Source organism: Triturus cristatus, chromosome 5_1, assembly GCF_964204655.1.
Source record: "Triturus cristatus chromosome 5_1, aTriCri1.1, whole genome shotgun sequence".
NCBI classification, from domain to species: domain Eukaryota; kingdom Metazoa; phylum Chordata; class Amphibia; order Caudata; family Salamandridae; genus Triturus; species Triturus cristatus.
In genome coordinates this window covers 464,168,206-464,191,956 of record NC_140587.1, presented here as the reverse complement: position 1 = coordinate 464,191,956, position 23,751 = coordinate 464,168,206, and the positions used below count along the sequence as shown (strand labels likewise).

At 43.8% G+C, this 23,751-nt stretch overlaps 1 protein-coding gene across 1 annotated transcript in view; it reads right to left on the bottom strand.

Annotated features, from left to right (window-relative positions):
- PIP4P2 (phosphatidylinositol-4,5-bisphosphate 4-phosphatase 2) overlaps nucleotides 1–23,751 on the bottom strand; it is a 200,729-nt gene that overhangs the window by 50,231 nt on the left and 126,747 nt on the right. Inside the window, exons 3-5 of the mRNA XM_085605302.1 lie at nucleotides 23,181–23,287; nucleotides 22,718–22,841; nucleotides 4,879–4,931 (exon numbers count right to left, since the gene is read on the bottom strand). Coding sequence (XP_085461428.1) covers nucleotides 4,879–4,931; nucleotides 22,718–22,841; nucleotides 23,181–23,287 — 284 coding nt within the window. The remainder of the gene's footprint in view (nucleotides 1–4,878; nucleotides 4,932–22,717; nucleotides 22,842–23,180; nucleotides 23,288–23,751) is intronic.

Genomic DNA, 23,751 nt, shown 5'->3' with positions numbered 1-23,751 from the left:
GCTGCTCTGGCAATGTCTCTGAGAGCATGTCATAGCAGATCCTGAAACCAGGGAGCACAGCTTCTGTGACAGAGGGCACAGAGTGGGCGGGTGGATAACAGGCGGCCAGGCATGTTTTTGTACATTTTGGACACAGATGAGAGACCATGCTATGTGTGGGTCCTCCATTACTAAACTACTCCGGCACAATAGTTGAACTCTGTGGAAGATGATTTTGGGGGCTATACATACCATAAAAATAGTTGATGGGTAAAAAGAATCACTGGAATGTTTTTGGCTTCAGGGTTCTAAGTGACATCAGACAACTTGACCGTCGCTCTCATTGTCTATTTGATTGATATCGCTTAGATCCCCCTTGGTGAAAAACATTCCATTAACTCAGTTATGCATTTATAAATTCTATATGTTATTATTTGAAATGTAAAAGATCCCACTTTCACCTGGATGAAGGTAAAAATCAACATTTTATACTTTTATTCTTCACAAAAGAGCAATGCAACATAGAATAAAATACAGTTCAACAAGGATGTGTGAATCACGCATACACAAAGTATCACCCATTTCACAATGTTATATTGTATGCAGTTGATGATGCATCCAACCTACTAGATCACAAACTGAAGAGAGTTCTATTAATGTAAACAAAAAACGCATTAGCAATACAAACAGGTCCACCCTCTAACTGAAAGTGCCTCTTCAGAGACAGGGGCGAGTTTAGGCACTCAAATAACTCACTGTACATGAACCTTGTTACTCATTGTAGCACACGTCGATCCATTAATATATCAGTGGATTCTTGAAGTCACCCACTAATAAATCTGCAGTAAAACATACACACACACACACACACTCAACAAGCAGAAGCAACACAAATTAAAAATGTAAGCATAGGAAAATGAAAGAAATGCTGCAGCCTAAATGTGGCTTGCATATCTTGCAATACCAAAGAAAAAATTAAATATAACAGAGGGAGGTTACCTTAGAATGGTATTGTACATAGTGTAACAATCCCCCTTTAAAGCCCTATTGGCTTTCAGGTATGCTTTCACAATAAATAGGAGGAATATTGCCTTTGTTGTAACTTTTCACACTAAACCAACCATACTTATGGCATCCAGCATGAATGGGGTTATTGAACCAATCTGGTGTATACATTTGGTTATTGGCTTACCACAATAACCAACTCAAGTCTATTATACTCAGCTAAGATTTCCCAGGGGGCAAGCATCAGGTATACAGTCATAACACTGCAAATTGGTCCAAAATTAAATTTGTCTGCCCAATTTAGGCTTCCCCCTAAAAGGTCCTTACAAGGATTACCACGGTGAAAATCTACACCCTCCAGTAGTTGGCAGAGTGTTCGGAACCTTAGACCAAACCCTTTGCCTACTATGGTAACTGGTAAGAATCGATGTAACAAAAAAAAGGTGAGTACAGGCCTTAAACAAGCACAATAACAATCCACCCTGAAAAGACCATGGCCTTTAACGTACACCTTTCCCAGAAAATAAGTCCGGTCTGCTGCCTTTGTTGTAACATTTCTTAAAAACCAGATCAACTTGATCATTAGCCCGTCACAATAACCTAACCGGGCCTATTGCATTGAACATTAGCTTTCTTACTAGGCAAAAAGTGCAGCACAAGCATTTGTTTTTTCAGTGGAAGCACACAACTTCTGTCCATCAAAAGCATGTTGAGAGGGAGAACGTGGCCGGAGCATCTTTCAATACTGCTTCTTAAAGGCCCCTTCAGCCAATGGGCTATTTAGATCAGCCTCTTTCAGACACTGGCTTAAGACATTGTCATGCACCAGGTTAGAGAAGCATTTTAATAATCAACGTCATGCTATTCGTTGATTGGCTGTATCCTTCCTGCTCCTAGATAGTGCTTGCACTACAATGCTAGATCGACTTTTCACTGAATCATCACACTTTTTCTCACATTCAATTATTTATCTCATGCAAGCAGTGTATGCAAAAACTAATACTTTTTTCACTACAGCAGGATTTTTAGTTTATTTTTTGTCAGTAACGTGCACCAGAAGGAAGGAGAACTGCACGTGTATACACGTTTGCATTAAGTGTACATGCTCCTGCTACGAACTTTTGATCTCAGGAAATTGATGTCCTTGTTAAACAAGAGGGAAGCAGGCTTTGGAACAACTGCACTTACATTGCGTGGGTAAAGCACCTATCATATGATCGAGTACTTTTACATTTCATTATCAACAGCAACAAAGCTACAGCATAATTTGAAATACAAGTACTGTAAGCCATGTTAGTTACAAATAGCACAATAGATGTATTGGGAGTGCACAATGATTTCTGATAATTGTTGTGCCATAAGGAACACTTCAAGGTTCTTTTTCCATCAGAGTCGTATTCCATTGCTGCTTAATAACTTTCGCATTTTATCGCTTAAGTTAAACTTCTGCTTTTTTTTTTAATCAAACGTGAGAGAAGCAACGAGAAGGTGCACTTAATTGTGCGATGTGTAGTTGCTGCCATAGTGAACATCTGCTCTCCGATGATGAACCAAAAGGTCTTATGCCTTTAAACAAGAGAGAAGCAGGTTTTGCAGAAGGGGCGCTCACATGGCTCTCATCCCATACCAGATATTGCCTCTGCACATAAATGCATAATATTTAGTCATCAGTTATTTTTGTAATACCATTTTCCTTACCACTTTAATTTTCACTTTGAACAACAATTAGCAACAAAGATTTTCTGTGGTAAGCAATAACTATATTTCAAAAAAGATGAGGCAATGCTTTGGAGGGTGCGAACAAGGCTAAATTCAAAAGGAGAGGGACCTGCAAGTAAGTGACACTTTTACACCACCCGGAAATGTGCATAACTCACAGCGTGAAAGCATCCCATGGTTTACATTCATCAAAAGATTCAGGAGAGGGACCTGCAAGTAAGTGACACTTTCCCACTACCCGGAAATGTGCATAACTCACTGCGTGAAAGCATCCATTGGTTTACATTCATCAAAAGATTCAGGAGAGGGACCTGCAAGTAAGTGACACTTTCCCACTACCCGGAAATGTGCATAACTCACAGCGTGAAAGCATCCATTGGTTTACATTCATCAAAAGATTCAGGAGAGGGACCTGCAAGTAAGTGACACTTTCCCACTACCCGGAAATGTGCATAACTCACAGCGTGAAAGCATCCATTGGTTTACATTCATCAAAAGATTCAGGAGAGGGACCTGCAAGTAAGTGACACTTTCACACCACCCAGAAATGTGCATAACTCACAGCGTGAAAGCATCCCATGGTTTACATTCATCAAAAGATTCAGGAGAGGGACCTGCAAGTAAGTGACACTTTTACACCACCCGGAAATGTGCATTACTCACAGCGTGAAAGCATCCCATGGTTTAATTTCATCAAAAGATTCAGGAGAGGGACCTGCAAGTAAGTGACACTTTCACACCACCCGGAAATGTGTATAACTCACAGCGTGAAAGCATCCCATGGTTTACATTCATCAAAAGATTCAGGAGAGGGACCTGCAAGTAAGTGACACTTTCACACCACCCGGAAATGTGCATAACTCACAGTGTGAAAGCATCCCATGGTTTACATTCATCAAAAGATTCAGGAGAGGGACCTGCAAGTAAGTGACACTTTCCCACTACCCGGAAATGTGCATAACTCACAGCGTGAAAGCATCCATTGGTTTACATTCATCAAAAGATTCAGGAGAGGGACCTGCAAGTAAGTGACACTTTCCCACTACCCGGAAATGTGCATAACTCACAGCGTGAAAGCATCCATTGGTTTACATTCATCAAAAGATTCAGGAGAGGGACCTGCAAGTAAGTGACACTTTCACACCACCCGGAAATGTGCATAACTCACTGCGTGAAAGCATCCCATGGTTTACATTCATCAAAAGATTCAGTGGCTCAACAGCTGTCCACAGTTCCTGGTGCTTGATCCCCTTCATGGTGTCTCACTCACAAAATATCCAGTGCGTCTTTGTCTAATACTGCCTGAAAATGTAAATGACTTAGCTATCTCTGAAAACAAGCATTGAGAAAATCAACCGGTCTGGCTTTGATGCACAAACTTGCATTACAAGGACAAGCCCTATAAAAGGAGGTCCTACCACTCAAGTGGGTGGAGAGTAAGGGACCTGCTGACTCCATGAGACTGCGTCCTTCTACCCGCGTGGTTGGTGGATGCATAAAAATAGTCGTGTCAATCATTTAGATATGATGGAGGACATGGAGGGCACATTCACACTGGTTACCCCTACAGCATCAGTGGGGCATGCATGCATATCAGCCATACAATAGAGAAACTCTGGTCATGCTCACTCATCTGATAAATGAAACCTACACAGAGTATTTCTTCTTTTTATACTATTGAGTTTTTATGCCCTCCCTTCATTGAGATGCATTCAATTCTAAGCTCAAAAGTCAACTTCAAAGTTCCAGCATACGGACAGTTTTTCTAGATTCACAAGAGAACTTCGACTCAGCAACTCTCGTTCGGGTGTGCATGCCAGGTCACACAGACATCAGAAGTACTTACTGTATTCTGAACAGAAGTACTTACTGAATGCCAGAAGATCACTGTGCCAAAAACAAAGGAGGATGGTCGAAGAAAAATCAAACACGTTTGTATTTCTCCGACAGATAAGTGGCCTATGCGATTCAGGCGCAATGACCAGATATTTCGTCATAAATAAATAAGTTCACAAGAAGTTATATAGCACATATAGAGCGATATCTCAAACATTTTTAACCAACGAGACAGCTATAAAAAAAAAAAGCACCTCAGGAAAATGGCTGACACTTTACATTTTTGCAAAAAAATAAACCGGCGTCCATAACATTTACACAGTTTTAAAATATACTTACACTTTCCTGCAGTGAGGACATTTTGCCAATGTGTTGAATCTCAACTCCATCCACTGCAAAAAAGAAAACACGGAGCATTAACTATACTATTAAAAATACTGGCGCTCTCAAGTTCGATATCTGTCACTACTTTCTACTGTTTGTGGCAATTTTCATGCTCTTCATGTAGTGGAGCTGTGCTATAAAGGCAAGGATATTTAGAGAGGTCTTCCATACTGTCACCAACATTGTATGTGGAAGAACAAACCAAGGCACAGGGCATCACATGCCAGAATGCTCCTATGTGAGGATGTATCTTTCAAAGAAAAAAAAGTGACTTACCTTCCGTAACGATGTATCTGTAAGAGACATGGGTTAGTTGTAGATTCCTTACCGTAGAATTTTCCCCAGGCTTCAGACTGGATCCGTAGATTTTTCTTAGCAGTACCCATGCACGTCGGTAGGTGGCACCGGACGGCTCTGCTTCCATCGTCGGCGTCATAGTCGCTGTGATGATGTTGCGGTGCCTACTTGGATGCCACCCCTGTGCGCTGACGTCAGTTCTGACAACCTTCCAGACCAGAAGTGCAGAGCCATGAAAGACACTGATCACTGGTGCGCCACAACTAGGGACCTGTAAGGGAATCCCTGTCCTTAGAAGTCAGTTCGCATAACAGGGTGGATGGGTGGAGCGGTACGGAATCTAACCTATGTCTCTTACAGATGCATTGTTACTGAAGGTAAGTAACTTGTTCATCTGAAAGAGACGGTTAGTTGTAGATACCTTACCTTAGAATAGATGCCCCAGCAATACAATCCCCGGAGGACAGTCTGCAAACCAATACACACCAGAAAGTCCTGGAGGACCAAACGGACAAAACAGCCGTCCCTCCGGACTTGGCTGTCCAGGCAGTAATATCTAGTGTGCAGAGATGCCCACATTGCCGCCTGGCATATATCAAGGAGTGGGACACCACATGCCAATGCAGTGGTTGCCTCTGTAGCCCTAGTGGAATGAGCATGCAGCCTTACTATGCGTAGCAGATTTTTATGCAAAGGACGACCCATCGAGAGATGTTACATTTTTGAACAGCCCAGCCTTTTTTGGCACCTACATATCCAATGAAGAGTTGATCATCCACCCGCAAATATTTGGTGCGGTCAAGGTAGAACGACAGCGCACGTTTAGGGTTCAGATGGTGGAGTCTCGCTTCCTTAGAAGGTTGCAGATGTGGGAAAAGGATGGGCAAAGTGATCGATTGTCCTACATTAAATTGTGTAACCACTTTAGGAAGGAACGAAGGCCTTGTCCTAAGCACCACTTTATCCAGATGCACAGAGAAGAAGGGGTTTGGAAGATAGAGCCTGAAGCTCACTCACCCTGCGAGCAGAGGTGATAGCGACAAGGAAAGCAATTCTCAGAGTGAGGAAACTGAGAGGGCAGTTGTGAAGAGGCTCGAAGGGAGCACACATAAGATATGTTAGCACAAGAGGCAAGTCCCACTGGGGCATTATGAAAGGAGATGGAGCAAAAATATGAGTAATGCCCTTAAAGAAACTATTTACAATAGGGAACTGAATAAGGATGGCTGATCTGGCAGTCGAAGAAAAGCAGAAATAGCAGCAAGATAGCTTTTGAGAGTGCCCAGAGCAGAACCCTGCCGGGCCAAAGAAAGTATGTACATGAGGACATCTGAAAGAGGGGCAGAAAGGGGATCCACAGTCTTTGCTGTGCGCCATGCCACAAACTTGTTCCATCTACAGGCATATACCGATTTAGTGGAGGGACGCTGGCTGGCAAGAGGACATTACAGACTTCGGGAGTAGGGTTAAAAGCTGTCATCTGTCGCTGCTCTATCTCCCCGCAAGGTGGTGGAGACTGGACAGGCTCGGGTGAAGGACTGACCCCTCCTGAAGCGACACAAGATCCTCCTGAAGGGGCAGTCTGATCAGAGGATTGATGGCCATGCTCAGGAGCTCTGGGTACCAGACTCTTCGAGCCCAGTCCGGAGTCACAAGAATAACTTGGGCTCGATTGCGCTTGATCTTCTTGAGCACTCAGGGCAAAAGTGGTAGAGGCAGAAAGGCGTTCAGGAGGCTGGAGTTCCACTCGTGCCGAAAGGCATTGTCGAGTGAGTGCTGCCTTGGAAACTCCGTACAGAAAAGCAGTTGGTCTTAACGGTTCTTCAAGTTAAGTATCACTTAGTGCCCGATATCACAAAAAACACACAATTACATTGATATTAAGCTTGTTTATATAGAATATTAATAAATCATTTACTAGACACATTAATTCATGTGACACAGATGCTCCACAGTGAGTGGAAAGTCAGTGTGGATAAGAGTGCTCTTGAGTAGATAAGAGAAGAATAAGAATTACAAGTAAAAATTTGAACAGAGTAAATAATGATTTCAAATAAAGACAGGCTGAGAATGATTTTCTTAAATCAAATTTTCGGACGCAAGACGCTCTGGTTGCAATCCTCTAATCAAGGATAAATAAAGCAGATTAAATCGGATTTTCAGAATTGACGTTCCAAGTCCATAATTATTTCTGCCTACGAACCAAAGAGATCATGTGGCACATCATCGACCTGGACCCTGATGAGGCCCTCTCCATCTTTCTCATTGAAGCTACCTAGCCCAAACCCAAGCTCGTCCCACAAGTAACTCTAGAGTGGGTTCAAGATTGCTTCCTTCTTGTCCTGAGGAAGCCCCCACTGGAAGGTTCTATTGGCCCTCCCTTCCTTCGGGCTCGAAATGTCGAAATTTTAACCCCATTGACCTGGAGTGAAAAAACGTCTCCACATGTAGATAAACACAGCATTCAAAAAGTGTATCAGATGACATGTGGAAAATTTGATTAAGAATATCACCCTCAGCCGGTCTTTATTTGAAATCATTGTTTACACTGTACATAATTTCACATGTTATTCTTATCTTATCTATTCATCAGCCCGGAGCTCCAGCAGGTTTATATGGAGCCCAGACTCTGCCGGAGACCAGACACCTCTGATCTCTGCCTCTCCCAGTTGGCCACCCCATCCCAAGAGTGAAGCATCTGTCACAACCGTTAGATGGTTGGGGAAGGAAGAGGGATTTGCCTCTGACACAAGCTTGGTTCGTTAGCCACCACTGCAGTTGTTGTGCAGTTCCCTCCGAGATCTTAACTTAGTCAGAAAGATTCCCCTGATGCTGCGCCCGCTGGAACTTTAGGTCCCACTGTAGAGCCCGCATATGCCAGCTGGCATGATCCACCAGCAGAATGCAGGAGGCCATGAGGCCCAAAAGCCTCAGGGTCATTCTCACCGAAATCTGGGATAGAGGTTGAAACATCGGTATCATAGCCCAAATATCCTGGACTCGGTGCTCGGGAGGATAGGCCCGAGACTGCACTGAGTCCAGAACAGCTCAGATGAAAGGGAGTGTCCGAGAGGGAGTCAGGTGTGACTTTGGCACATATATAGTGAACCCCAGAGAGTGCAGGTGGTCCGCCATAGTCTGGAGGTGCGAGAAGACCGCCTGGGGCGAGCCCGCCTTCAACAGCCAGTCATCGAGATAGGGGGGAAGACTGGAGCTCCTCATCTGCGCAGATGAGCTGCGACCACTGGCATTACTTTCATGAACACCCAAGGGGCACTGGTAAGGCCAAATGGGAGCATGGGGAACTGAAAGTGCTCGTGGCCCACCGTGAACCGTAGATAGCGTCTGTGTGCTGGTGGGACGGGAATATGGAAATAGACATCCTGCACGTCCAATGCAACCATCCAGTCTCCGGGAGTCGAGGGCGGACAGGACCTGAGCCAACGTGAGCATTTTGAACTTCTCCTTCCAGAGGAAGCAGTTGAGGGCCCTGAGGTCTAGAATAGGACGCATGCCGTTGCCCTTTTTGGGCACCAGAAAGTAGCGGGAATAACAACCCCGATCTACTTGTGGAGCAGGTACCCTCTCTATAGCCCCCTTGGCCAAGAGAGCTGAGACTTCCTGGTGGAGAAGCGCCAAATGATCCACCGACATGTGATCGAAAGAGGGAGGGATGGGTAGTCTCGAAGGGGAGGGAGTAGCCTCTTTGGACAATTTGCAAAAACCACCTGTACGATGTGATGGATTACCAGTGGGGGAGGGGATGGTGAATCCTGCCTCCCATTTGCCTTTGATGGGCCTGAAACGTCAGACTAGGAAGGTTTGGTGGCTGCGGTGGGAGGTGAGGGGGAGGGTGGACTGGTTCCTCGCTGGCTCCCAGACCCACAAGATCGCTGGGTCCCATGTCCGTGGCCACGTAGATGCTGTGCAGCTTGCGTGAACCAGTGGCTAGGCTGGGCATTGTTGGGCACCCCTTCCGTAGCCAGGGGAGGGATGAAAAGCAGATTGCAGTGGACGAGAAGGCGCAGCAAGGCCCAAAGATCTGTCCGTAGTCCGAGAATCTTTAAAGCGCTCCAGCGCCGAGTCTGCTTTGTCACCAAAAAGACGACTGCCATCAAAGGACATTTCCATTAAGCTTGACTGGACATCCCCCGAAAATCCAGATGTCCTCAACCAGGCGTAGCTCCCGCCATGGCAATCGTTCTGCCCAGTGAGTCGTGGTATCCAGTTCACATCTTAACGTGAATTTGGCTGCGTCTCTCCCATCTGCCCCTGCCTGGGAGAGAATGGCCCGGGCCTCCTCCGGGCAATGAGGCAGCATCTGTGAAACCGTATCCCAGATGGTATTGGATTATCGGCCCAAGTTGCACGTGGTATTCACGGACCGCAGTGCCAAGCTGGAGGAAGAGAACATGCACTTCCCAAGATGGTCCAGCTTCTTGGATTTCCTATCTGGAGAGGCAGAAGGGAATGTGCCCTTTGAAGAAGAGGCTTGGACCACCGAGCTCTCGGGGGAATGGTGTTGGGTTAAGAACACTGGCTTGCTCAGGGCCGGGCGGTGGTGGCAGGCAATCGTCCTCTCCACAGGAGCCCCTGGTGCCCATGAGAACATTGGTGAGGGCTTTGTTAAAGGGCACTAGGGGTTCAGAAGTGGACGCCGCAGGCTGTAGCACATCAGTCAGGAGGTTAGACCTGACTGCCACTGAAGGGAGCTCAAGGACCAAGACCTGGGCCACCCTGTGCACCACCACAGCATAGGACGCTCCCTCCTCCGTAGCCACGGCAGGGGGAGGAAGCAAGCCAGTGTCTGGAGAAGTGTCCAGACCACTGGCATCACCCAGGTTCTCTCACCAGTCCGGTTCTTCCAGCTATTCAGTTAACGGTCCAGCGACCCCTCCCAGCCCTCATCACCACCCTCTGGTCGATATGGAACACCAGGGATGAACAGAGGAACAAAGGTACCATCTAGCATCAGTTCCGACGTCAGTCGACGTTGGTCCGGCTCGGGGTCCAACTCGGGGATGAGGACAGCACTGGCTAGGGGCACGACCAGTGTCAGGGAAGATCAAGTGAGATCGACAGGCTTGGATCTGCGGAGGCTTGGATCTGCGGGGGCCTGCCTTGACCGGAGCCACAAGCATCGAAGGCCTGGGCCCCAAAACTGCTCTGTTGGTGACAAAGGAGCGCTGGCGGAGTGGAGCTGCCCAAAGACGAGGTCAAAGGCCTCGTAAAACTGACGGAGTTGGGCAGGGGACACTCCGGCTCCTGGAAATTGGGGTGAGGCACGGAGTCGTCCCTTAATCAGGCTCCGGAGACAGAGCCTTTGAGTGATGACACCCTAAAGCCCGCAATGGGGCAGCCAACCGATGAGGAGAAACTGAAGAGCACTTGTGCTTCTTCGCCTTCTTCTTGTGTTTGGACTTATCCGAAAACATCAACGACTTAAGAGTGCAACGAAGAGTGGGGGCTCCGAGAACGGCCTTGTGACCTTCCTCTTGAACGAGCCCTTGAATGACACGGAGCTGACCACCAAGCCTCCAGTAACAGTCAGCGCACGACTTCGGGCTCTAGATACCACAGGCACACGAGGTCGACAAAATGTAAAAAAAAGCTAGACGAAAAAGCAGCTAAGGGGTAGCTCTCTCTAGATCTGTGCTGGGCTGTCGTGGAGAAAAAAAAAAAAAAAAAAGAACTGACCTCGGCGCGCAGGGGCGGCGTCTAGGTAGGCACCGGAACATTACCCCAGCGATCACGCCGGCAGATGCAGAGTCCACCGACACCACCTACCGAAGCACAGGGGTACTGCTAAGAAAAATCTCTGGATCCAGTCTGACGCCTGGGGGAAATTCTAAGGTAAGGAATCTACAACTAACTGTCACTTTCAGATAATACTGATCAATAATTTAACAATCCTGTGATCAACAAAACAAGTAGGATAAAAATACCTTAAATCCTGGTTACTCGGTATCAAAGTGCGAAAAAGACGCTTGGGGAAATAACCCATTCGGTATGACAATCAATTACAAGCCAATATAATAACTAACTGCAATGGTATCTAGAATATCAATTAAGTTGCAACTCGCCAGAGTGTACTCCCATCATGTTCGTCTTGGCATAGAGGTGACCACAGATGTGGGTGCCTTGCACACACAGAGGGTAAAAGAGTTTAAATAAACAGGAATCTCAAGAGATGGTAAAATTGAGGGAAAACTGGTACCAGCACTTTGAAGTTAGACAAAAATGCATAAGCATTACCAAAACCTTGCAAAACTGCTACAAGAATCTGTCAAGCAAGATACACTGGGCTTAAAGTTTCTAACCAGGAGGAAAACTCAAACAGCAGTTGGCGGGATATGGGGGTTCCTCCCATGGCCACCCAAGACACATTTGTTTAAGTGCATCACTGGTGGCAAAAGTCCTAGAAACCACCTTATACGTAGGCAGGATATTCCTGGGTCCCTGTGTTTGGAGAATGGGATCACTACTCATGTCTCCAGGGAGTTCCACACTTCTGGGGTGCCCAGGAGGTGATGTTTATGCTGGGGGTGGTAGGACTGTCAAGATGTTTCTCTGGGTCTGCCCACCACCAATACCTCCACTGGTACATTTAGCTAACTGCTACCTCAAAAAGAGCCTGTGGCTCTCTCTAGTCAATAGTCTATGTGCCTTGCCTTTCTCAGTGACTGCCAGCATCAATGGAAGCTCTGAGAAGACATGCAGGATTGCACTCCAGTCCCTTGTTGTGGTCTCCAGATACCATAAGTAGATTGTAATATGAGAGGCAATTATTTAGCAAACGCAACAATTTGAAGGACACAGTGCTGAAACTTTTCAACCACTCATCCCCAGTCAAGAGATCTGGGTTTAGTCCATCGTTCTTTTGCTCAGTATGCCATCCCAGTTCGGACCCAGCCATATGCAAATCAGTCTTGACCCTGCTCCTCATGGGAACAGTCAAGCCCGAACTACCAGGAATTATGTATTCTGGCATTCCAGATAAGGGCACAGTTTAGTATCCAATGTTGAGCGTAGGACAGATTTACATTTATATTACAGGTAAATACCAACAGAATGATGGTACAATAAACTGTGTGTATTGGTTTATGGCTGTACAATCCTGGTTTGTTTAATAAAAGATCAACAAAGGTATACAGGTCAGCAAAATGCTTACATAGGAAGATGGTGGTGCGAGCGATAGAAAATGGGCAGACTTCTAACCCACCTTCTACAGGGCTTTGGAGAATTGAGAGATGAAGGGGAATGTTGGTTGTGCTCAGGCCACCTACTGTCCATCTCTTTTGTCAGCTCCGGCTCAGTACATTTCTGGGGCTCACAGCCGATTTCTCCAAGTGCCATCAGTGGCTCTGTCTAAGATGCTGTCAGCAACCAACAAGTAAATAAACCAGAAAGGTAAGCGACAATAACTCAATATTTAAAAGATAATGACAATGGCACAATGCACGTGAACATCTCTTGGAATTTACTTACAGCTCTTATTAGAGGTAAATGAGATCAATTTCAGCTAGAAGGAATAGGCAGAGGAAAGAAAAAAGAAAGGAAAGAACTTGATACAAAATTGTAGGAATTAGAAAACTGGCAGAAGATAGTAGCAGACAGGCCTTAAGTCAAAAATTACAACCAGTATTTTTGCAAACAGAAAAGATTAACAACCGACCTATGTACCAATAGGTGGGTTCTTAAAAATTTGAATTGTAGTGTGTCGCAATCCCACCTAACACATGAATGAGGTAGGTTAGAAATTGTGACTCACCTACAATTGGAGGCAATCGCAGGGATGGTGGATTGCTGGAGTTAGCAGACCATCATGTCTTTGATTACTTTTCAATACAGTAAACTTTTTTTTTTTTAAATCCAGTCTTTTTTCTTTAAAGGAAACAGGAGCGCGTTTAAAAAGAAGAGTTTACTTTTTTTGTTTAAGAGCTGGCAGTGCTCTCGTTGACCAGTGCCTATTCTTCAACAAACTTATTTTTTTTTTTTTTTCACAAAGGGAAAGGTGTCACAAGGGGGCCCCTTCTCTTTTGGAAATGCATTAACACCTCCTTTAACCTTTAAGATGTTGGTAAAATATCAATGTTTTGCGACCCGATTTCAGTTACAAAACACGATTCAGCATTTGGAAGGGATGCCTACAACACGCCGTTTAGAATATCGAACCGAAATTCAGCCACAATCTCATTTTCAGAGTTGTAAAAACATTTCAGACTCCTGAAAAGGGACTTGTACATAAGTAAAAGCATTTTAACAGTTGTAAACAACGAATTGGAGCATTTGTGAATGTTAGCACATCTGGCCCTAAATGACTACCTCACAAGGTCCAATATCCATACACTCAAAAAGGCAATCCAATCAATCCACTTTATTCGAATAATTAAAATCATAAAAGTACAAAACAACAACTACAGTCATAAACAGATACACCAATAAATACCAATATTAAAATCAGGCAAAAATATATCATTTAAAAAAGATTATTTCATAACCATAAGGCCAAAGATAACTAGAAATGCAGGATTACTATTATGTCTCAGCAAACCATATACTAACATATTTAAAAAAAAAAAAAATACTATTCTAGGAAATCAATTATACCAGTAAAATTATCCAAATAGGCAAATGCCGATTGCCTAGACCAACCTACCAAACTGGAAGAAGTCATCTCTAGCACCGTCAAAGTTCATGCAAACAATGCCCCCTGCCAGGGTGGCTTCATGCCTCTATCAACCTATTTCTGTGGGCGAAAGAACAACACTGATACAACCAAGATAATCAACTTTGGTCAGTAAGCTAAAAAAAAAAAAGCAGTGTCACTGGCGAATTAAAAATAACAAAGGGTTTCTTCCAACAAATACCTCGGTCACACTATGCCCCAGAAACAGGCAATCAAACAGTCTACCTGGTCATTGAATATCCCTTTTATGAGACTGTTAAAACTACTAAACGGGGCAGATTGGGCAAATTATGTAAAGTCATCAATTGTAAATTGACCCTGACTTTGCAGTATGGCATGGTGGACTAATATCCAATACAGGTCATATCAGTATATATTTCACTTACCAGATGCAACATCTCAAGCGGAACTTCATTTAGAGTGTACCTAAACAAGAGTTCAGCTAATGGTCCAAGCCAGATACCTCTCCTATTGCTCCAATCTGAACACAAACAGGGACTTTATAAAACACCTCACAAGACTGTATCATGAAAGGATTTTCTCCACGGAAATAGTTTTTGGAGTTATTGTGTGATCTAGAAGCCAAAGAACATTTGAATAGTACCCTTCCATGCAAGCTAACATTTGAACTATTGAACAAGCAGGTGAAGCTTCTATCAGGCATGCTGGACAGAAAAGAATTCAGAAATACGTCTCCCTCCAAATAGGCACTTGCACTTTACAGCACTACCAACATCACAGAATATTTGAGGCAACCATGGTTGCTGGAGTTGAAAAAGGCACCCAATGCTCAATAGATTTGGTCTGATACCAAGGGCTCACTGGTACGGCAGATTGAAGAGCGCTCCGTATAGGTTCTGTAAGTTATGTATGGTTGCATCTGAATCCTTAACTCTTATTGTATGCATCTGTCCCAAACTTCTGGAGTCAACAATATGTTTGCTCAAGCCTATATTTAGATCACTAAAGTTTCATACATGTGCCCTGGCTGTGGAGTCCTGTCCGACGGTTGACTCGGATCAGCTCACAGCAAGGGTTTTGAGGTTCATGAAGCAGGTAATCAAAGCATAGAATGACCAAGTCCCCACTGAACAGCTGGGTGAAGTGAGGAGCTTGACTGGAGGTCTGTGCTGTGGAGGATGTGGCATGAAATAAGCCAGCAGTCCTTCAACGAAAGATGACTTTAATCCGCTGTTTTCAAGCCTTACTGCACTTGTGATTCTTGCTTGACTTTCACTATAGGACAGATCATGGCACATCCACTATGGCTTTTGATACAGTTACTCTCATCGTTTTAGTCGCAGCTTTATTTTCTGCGCTAATATCTTTTGATATTAACGGTATTGGAACCAGTTTAGTTTATGAAGCAGATAAGACTTCTGCCCAAGTATGCAATTTTAATGGATGTTTTTAATTATGAGTTCTTACAGAGATTGTAGTGTGGAGAGTAATTGGTACATATTACGGGCAAAGGGTTTCAAAGGCGGGGATCACACGGAAGGTACGTGGGTTGCGCAAGCCCATTATTTAGTTTCTCAAAAACATAGCTAAGCTGCAATACTTAACATTTTTAGGACCAAATGTTGGATATACTTGAATAATGGCCATTGACTAAATGGTTCCACTAGTACTGAGGCCAAACTGCACGGTGCTAGTCGCAGACTTTAGAATATTGTTTTTTTGTAAATCTCAGCTATGATTTTTTGGTGTTTTATTAATGATTTGTAACGATTTAAAGAAATCTGACAATAAATACATTCAATTTCTATCTCATTTTGTTTCTCAACTACTAACCTTTACATCATTTGTAAAAATCTGCCACAAGCACACATATCATTGCCGAACCTTTGATACCCTCCCTCCAACAGCATTGTTTGGACAATCGCATTTGTAATTCACCTGTCATTGCTACTTTAACATCCCATTCTATCGCTATCGTACCACAGGCAACGTAAACTGCCCTAAATTGTACGTTCTTTACTTGTAATGAATCAATCAACTCGCTCATTATTTGTGCCCTGGATGATGTTGTTATGCTCTTGGTAATTTTATAAAGTAACTTAGAAACCTTATCCCAGAATAAACTCAGTTTAGAAAAATCAGCAATTGTATTTTTACTTGATGGATTTCCGTATCAAAATGCAAGGTAGATCTAAAGGTAATTAAATACTGAACTTGGGACAGATTCAAGCAGTCAGTTAATTTAGCACCCAAAGTGGTGTATGATAATCAGAAGTAGGTTAGAATTTCAAGTTAATAGAACACAGCCTGACATCTGGAATTATTCTCTCAAGATTTCACTGAAATATGTTTTTAATGATTGGTTAGGTTGAAAGAGCTGGGACATTTTGGTTGCAACAGCATAGCATCTTAGAAACCCACTAAACTGAGGACAAAGAGCACAGCAGAAAAATATGATGGGTAAGAAAAGGATTATAATAAATGTTTTTAAAGGCAGATTGCATACAAATTATACTAACGTTACTGGATGGTGTTGATAGGTCGTCGATTATTCGTTTCTTAACCTATGTGTCTGGCATAAGTGTCACATACTCTCCAGCATTAAAATGCTACTGCTATTGGGGTGGTGGATATGATTGGTCAGAGAGCAAAAGTAGTTGGAACACTTAATTTGAGAAAGAATTACACAATTCATTGGGAACTCTCTATCCAAAAACATTTTGGGCTTGTCTTAGGTTTGAAAGTAAAATTCTCAGAAATGAATGAATAGGATCATCAATACTATTACTGTTAAAATTGTTAGAATTACATAAGTCTTGGCTGCCATAATGTGCTACGAAAATATATTGGGAGAACCTAGATATTAGACGTAGAATTCCATCTATCCCAAATAACATTAATGTGGATACTACATTCGGAAAAGAACATATGAATTCTGAATAAATACGAAACATTCTCGGCAGCAGGGCTGTACAATAAATACAACTGAAATGTGGATCTTCCTGATTCACAAACACTATCAAACCATGTTTTGTTACTATGGGCGGCGTATAAATAAACAGCAAGTTTCTAAAAACTGTTGTTCATACTGCTGCCAGGAATTCACAGAGGTATTGGAAATTGGTCTCTGAAGACAAGGGAGACTACAGTAATTTCTGGACATTAATGCTTCAGTATAGTGAAGCCTTCTACCTTTGGACATATCTAGTTTTGGTTATTGTGGAAAATACTTTGAATACTGAGATGGGGGAAATATTTCATGAGCGGAGTCGTAATGGTGCTGCAGGTTCAACCTTTATTTGTAATGCCATGATTAAATCTGCCCCAACTGGTGGGGCAAAGACTTGGATTGAATGGTGGTGGCGATTTAGAAGTGGAGCCGTTGCAAGGCAAGCATCTTACATTTGATATTGATCTTCCATTCAATGAATACATCACTAGGAAACGTTTGACAGCCAAGTACCAGCTCTACCTCCTGACCAAAGTAAATCTGTTTCTTCCAGAAACCAATTACAAAACAACTGTGCAAGACTTGATACGTTCCCTCCTGGATGGATGAAACAGTGCTCAATGAGCCCCCACCCTAGCAACCCTGAAACGCATCCTACATATGGTTGCATGTCTTGTTAAGGGTCTAAACTAGTTCAAACACTTCTTTACAACATTGAAGGAAGTACACTTGCTCATTCTCCAGCCCTGTATCCTCTTCAAGGCCAGCTGCAACACCAAAACAATCCCACACTATTCCTCAACATGCCTGGACAAGAAACTACCCACCTATGGAGATAGCACTTCCCCAGGATATCATCAAACTGGAAACCAAATAATGCAAGAACTAAACCAAACAGTAAAATATTAGTCCTTGAGCCCAGAATGTGGATTAATAATACTAATTAAATTATAATAGGAGAATCTGCCATTCAGAAATAAACTGAAAACATCACTTCAAGTTGCATTGCCCTTGGAGCACTAGAACTCCCTATTACCTAGCAAAAGCAAACAACTGAATCATTCTTTGGGCTCTTGCCTGTGTTCAATAATCACTGAATATGTCATGAGTGATGTAATATGTGAGGTAATAAGCAGTGCTTTACAGGGCGTAAGTTATAGCAAGCTCAGGTACCTATAACTCCTAAATTTCTACGGTTTTGTGCTTGTGAAATCTGCACCCAACTAGAACATCGGTTTGACCTTTGTTTTTTCCAGTGAATTTCGAAGATTTTAAAATTGTATTTCCTAACTGTAACCTTTGAGAGCAGGTGCGCAAGTAGCTGTATGGGTCAGTTAGTGAGTGGGTGGGTGGGTGGGTAGGTGGGTGGCAGTATGGGCCAGTGAATGGGTGTGTGAGTGGCTGTATGGGTCTGTGAGTGGTTGTGGGAGTGGTTTTGTGGGTGCAAGTGGTTGTATTGGTCTGTGAGTGGGTGTGTCACTGGATGTATGGGTTTGTGAGTGGTTGTGAGAGTAGATGAATGGGTTGGGGACTGGGGGCTTGAGTGGCCGTATTTGTCTATGACTGGGTGTGTTTGTGTCGGTATAGGTGTATGAGTGGGTATGTGAGTAGCTGTGTGTGAGTGGGTATACAAAGTCACTGAAAAATCCAAGGGTTATAGGGACGTTATAGTAAGGATATAGAATTTAAAAAGAACAAATTCACTGAAAAAACCCAAAGATTACAGGGACGTTATAGTTAGGCTGACATTTCACTCGTACAAAACCACAGAAATTCAGCAGTTATAGTTACCTCAGCTAACTATAACTCATGCCCCCGCAATGCACTGCATATGACCTCACATATTACATCACTCATTACATGGTCACTGACATCACTCCTGACCTCTAAAATGACACCACTGATGACAACTTCCAGTGAGTAAGTGTTTTCCAAAATGTATTTCGTGTTTTATATAGATATTAAAGTAAGTGGCTAAAGGAGTGGTTGTATGGTTGTTGTCAGTGGGTGTGTATAGGGAGTATAGAGGAGTGAGTGGGTATGTGAGAGACTGTAAACATGAGTGAATGGGTGTGTAGGAGTTTTTGTATGTGTGAGCGACTGGTGGGTGAGTAGGTGTGTGAGTATGTGTATGGCTTAGTGAGTATCTGTGTATGTGGCTGCAATGGAGAATGAGTAGGGGAATGAGTGGGTGTGTGTGAGATTGAATCGATGTGTCAGTGGCTGTAATGTTGAATGCGCAGGTGCATAACGGAATGTGTGAGTGAACACTTATGTAAGTGTCTCTATGGTTGAGTGAGCAGGAATAGGAGTGGCTGTATGGGTATGTGAATGGGTGTGTACGTGGATATATGGGTGACTGAGTGGCTGTGCGAATGACTATGGTGAGTTAATGGATATGTAAGTGGCTGTATAGGCAGGTGAATACAGGTGTTGGTATATGTATAAGGTAGTTGGTGTGTGAGTAAATGTATGAGTGAGTCAACAGCTGTGTGAGTGACTGTATGGGTGAGCGAATAGGTGTGTCAGTACATGTATGAGTAAGCGAATCAGTGTGCGAGTTGTAGTTTGGGTGTATGACTGGGCGTTTAAGTGTCTGTGTGCATAACTAGATGTCCGAGTACCTGTATTGGTGACTGTGTAGGTGCATCAATAGTTATAAATGTGACTTACTGGTTGCATTAGTGGCTGTATGGGCGATGTTGGACTTGGCCCTTTTTGCAGCGTCATCCCAGAATTTTTTGCCTTCCTCCTGTATTGTTTCTGACCCGTTTGTGTTAGTTTTATGACTCTGTCCACTGCTGATCAGTGCTAAAGTGCATATGCTTTCTTTGTAAATTACTGTTATGGATTGGTTTTTCCATGATTGGCTATTTGATTTACTAGCCAGTCCCTAGTACTGTGGAAATGTACCTTTTTAGGGGTACACTGGTGCAGGGTCACCCTTTTGTCCACGGGTCCAGAGACCAACAAAATAGAGATCAGCACAGGAGTAGGAATAAATAACAAGTTTATTAATCATTCATGAGTGGGACCACATCCACAAAGCACTCTCAAGTGCTGCATGAGGTAGTACACTGAAGTCACAGAACACAGGTCTTTTATACAGGTTTTCTACACTGTAAGCATGTGAACAGAAATGAGAAGAACAAGTTTTAGATATAGTTATCAGCAAACAAGGGAAGATGAATAACCACCTGGTCAGCAAAGTGGGAGGGGGAGCAGAAATGCTTATGGCAGCAGTAAATGGTCGACCGTTAACATCTATGACCAGGTGCACTGACAGCTACAAACCCTCAGCACATACATTGCTTTTAGCCGAGTCAGGAGGTCAACAAAAACACAAGCAGAGTGGAAAGACTAGCAGCAGAGGACGGGAGAATTACGAAGCAAAAATGGCTGTAGCTTATGCGAAGTAAAATATTACACATTTCCACAGTACAGTGCAGCATGTGTGCCCAGGGCCTGTAAATCAAATGCTGCTAGTCGGCTGCAGCACTGATTGTGCCACCCACAGATGCAGCCTTAAAAATGTAACTCTGGCCTGCCATTACAGAGCCTGTGTGCAGTCTGGGACTTCCATGTCGACTTGGCAAGTGCACACGCTTGCCAGTCCCTAAACCTTCTCTTTTCTACATATTAGTCACCCCTAAGGTAGGCCCAGGTACCCCTGAGGGCAAGGTGCTTGTATGTGAAAGGTAGGACATGCCCCGATGTGTGTGGCATGTCCTGATAGTGAAATACTGCCAATTTCACTATTGCAAGGCTACCTATTCCCATAGGACAGAATTGGGAGTTTAGTATGCCTGAACTCAGAATGTTAAAGTGCATCTTTTAGTGAGGGTGATTTTTACATTCTGTGTTTGAAAATACCACGTTTAGAAAGTAGGTATTTTCTTGCCTAACCATCCAGTGTGCCTCTGCTAGGTTTGTGTATTGCAAGTCTGGCTTTTGGATGGCAGGGGCTGGGGAGGGGCAGCGGCTTCAGAAGTTTGAGGAGTCAGGGATAGGCTGAATATTCCTGGTCTGCATTTCGAGTGGTGGGAGGGGTAACACCTGCACCTAAATAGGGCTGTGTCTGCCTTCCAGAAGGACGGCTCCGCCCGTGTGGTGTGTCTGGAGCCAGGGCTCACAGTGACAATGGAGGTTTTTGTGGACTTGCAAAGTCCTCCACAGAACTGGTTTTGCTGGGTACAGACACTCTCTGCCTTCAGAGAACAAAGGATTTTTGGGTATAAAAAGAGGAGCCCAGACCCCAAACTTTTAGATCACTTCTGGGAAATCAAGAGGAACCTTAGCCAAGGAGAAGAGCCAGATAAGCTTAGGAGGAATATTGCCCCTATGCTGTTTGCCGTCTGGGGTTGGCCTGCAGTGGCTGCTTGCTGCCAAGGAAAGGAAAAAAGGACTTTGCTGATTGCTTTGTCATCTTGAGGAAGATCTCCAAGGGCTTGAAACTGAGCTTGCCTCCTGTTATGATGTCTCAGGGACACAAAGACTTCTCCACCTGCTCCCCTGAATTTCCTTGCTGGGAATTCCAACCTGCAAAGAGGTGCCTGCTGCTGTTTAGGACCTCTGGAGACTGGTTGTCGCTGGGAGCTGGAAAATCGATGCAACATCAAAGAAGTGTGACTCATCCGTACCGGTTTCCGACGCATTGCCGAAGTAACCGTCGCAGCGCCTGCCGCGGCACGAGAAATCGCTTCATGGCGCATCAGGTGCAGCGATCACCGCAGTCCGAGATTGCCGCACCGATTCCGATGCAAACCTGCTGTGTGGCTGCACCAAACCACGCATCATACCGGATCGACGCATCGCATCGAGGCGCCAAGACTGTCACATCATTGGCGGCCGCAGTAAGAAACAGACACATCAACTCTCCATGTAGTAAACAATCAACGCATCACCTTCCCTGCGGCCATTTTGTTTGTGTTGCGTGACGCATCCAAGGTACTTTGTGAGAAAAGTGTCGCATTTACAACTTGCATTGAACTGAACTATTTCTACCATTTGAAAGCCTTATCTTTAATACTGTAGTGTGGATTTTTGTCGTTTAGTCTAGTTTTGGTTTGGTTTAAAGATAACTTATTTTTCTGAACTAGTGGGGTGTCCATTTGTAGTGTTTTCACTGTATTACTGTATGTATTTTACACACTGCCTCTGAGATAAGGCTGTCTACTCATGCCAAGCTACCAAGGGGGGATAGCAGGGGTTATTTTAGCAGTGTATCCCCCTTACCCAGACTAGAAGCAAGGGTCCCTATTTGGACAAAGGTATCTACCTCTGCCAACTAGAGACACCCAGGCGAGTTGATGTGGGAGTGCTTCTTTGGACCAGTGAGTAGGTGTGTAATTGTTTGTATGGGTCTCTGAATGCATATGAGTGGTTGTGCGGGATTGGGTGTATGAGATCTTGTATTAGGAATGTAAGTGGATATCGGAGTAGTTCTGTGGATGAGGTCATCAGTGATGTTATTTGAGATGTCATGAGTGATGTAATATGTGAAGTCCTAAGCAGAGCATTGGGGGGCAGGAGTTCTAGTTAGCTGAGGTGGCTATAACTGCTGAATATCCGTGGTTTTGTACGAGTGAAATCTTAGCTTAACTAGAACGTCCCTGTAACATTTGTTTTTTTAGTGAATATATCACCATGTCCAATTTGTGGTAAAGTACAATGATGTAATACTACGCATTGTACAGGTCAATGCTTTGAAAATATGCGTAGTATAGGCATGCATGGTAATGGCAATTTATTTAGGAAAGAGTACAGGCTAGCAGGCAGAGTAATATAGCAGCAGAAAGCCGGGTAACAGAGACCCCTTAATGCATGAGAAATAGGATCAGCTACAAACTGCCATTCAAAACAAGTGTTTATTCCTGTGATTGACTTGGATTACCTACCAGAAAGGTATTTCCACAGTGTCCGCACACTACTCTGGTACCTTCCGGCTCAACTGGCAGGGCCGACTGTGCTGGCTGTTCCTCAGGAATAAGTACCACTGGGCCAAGGTTAATGATGCGTCTGCTGTGGAGAAAGCATTTAAATCATTCTTTCCAACTTACTGGAGATGCATTGAACAGCGGAAGCAGAGATGGAAGCAAATGGCATTTGTATAAACTAAATTTAGCTCAGACACCACCATGCACACATTTGTACAATTTCAGCATTAGCAGCTTTTACAAAAAGTAAATAATGCAGTAGCAGCCCCAAAAAAAGAAATCAGCCATTCTGCCTCCTTCCGGAAACTAATACTAATGCAGACCTTAAGACAGCAAGGATGAGGGAATGGCCAAAAGAGGTCCTTATATAATGAATGAAAGATGACAGAGAATATACTTTAGATCCACCGCCTTTGGCACATACCAGTTAGGTCTTGGGCATCCTATTCGCCGTGACGTATCCTTACAGATGAGTAGACAATTACAAGGACAGCGGACGTATTTCTTGCCTGGAGGTGGGTTTTTGATGGGCTGTAACAAGAGAAAGCATAGAGGTAAATTAAAATAATACTGCATTTTCCACTGCCAAAGAACCCTGATAGACTACTATGAATCGGAAAATATTGCACCACAAAAGAACTTGTGTTTTTTTATAATTGGAGTGATGCTGGTGATTTGGTGTGGTGTGACCCAAGGTCCATGGTCTAAGTGACAAGGCATATGCTCTGATACAAGACGGAATCTGTTCAAACTCAAAGAAAATTAGTAAGGAGATTGTTGTATTTGAAAGATACTCTCGTAAGGCAGGGGTCAGGCAGCCAGTTGATGTATATTAACAAGTTGTAGGTTTATTGAAGAAGATATAGCTTAGGTTACTGGGTTACAAGTTACATGGTAAAAACCGCACCAGGAGCAGAATCCTCATTCCTCAGCCCACTGTTTCTAACTGACACTCCTCCAGGCACTCATCAACATTCCACAACATCACACACTGA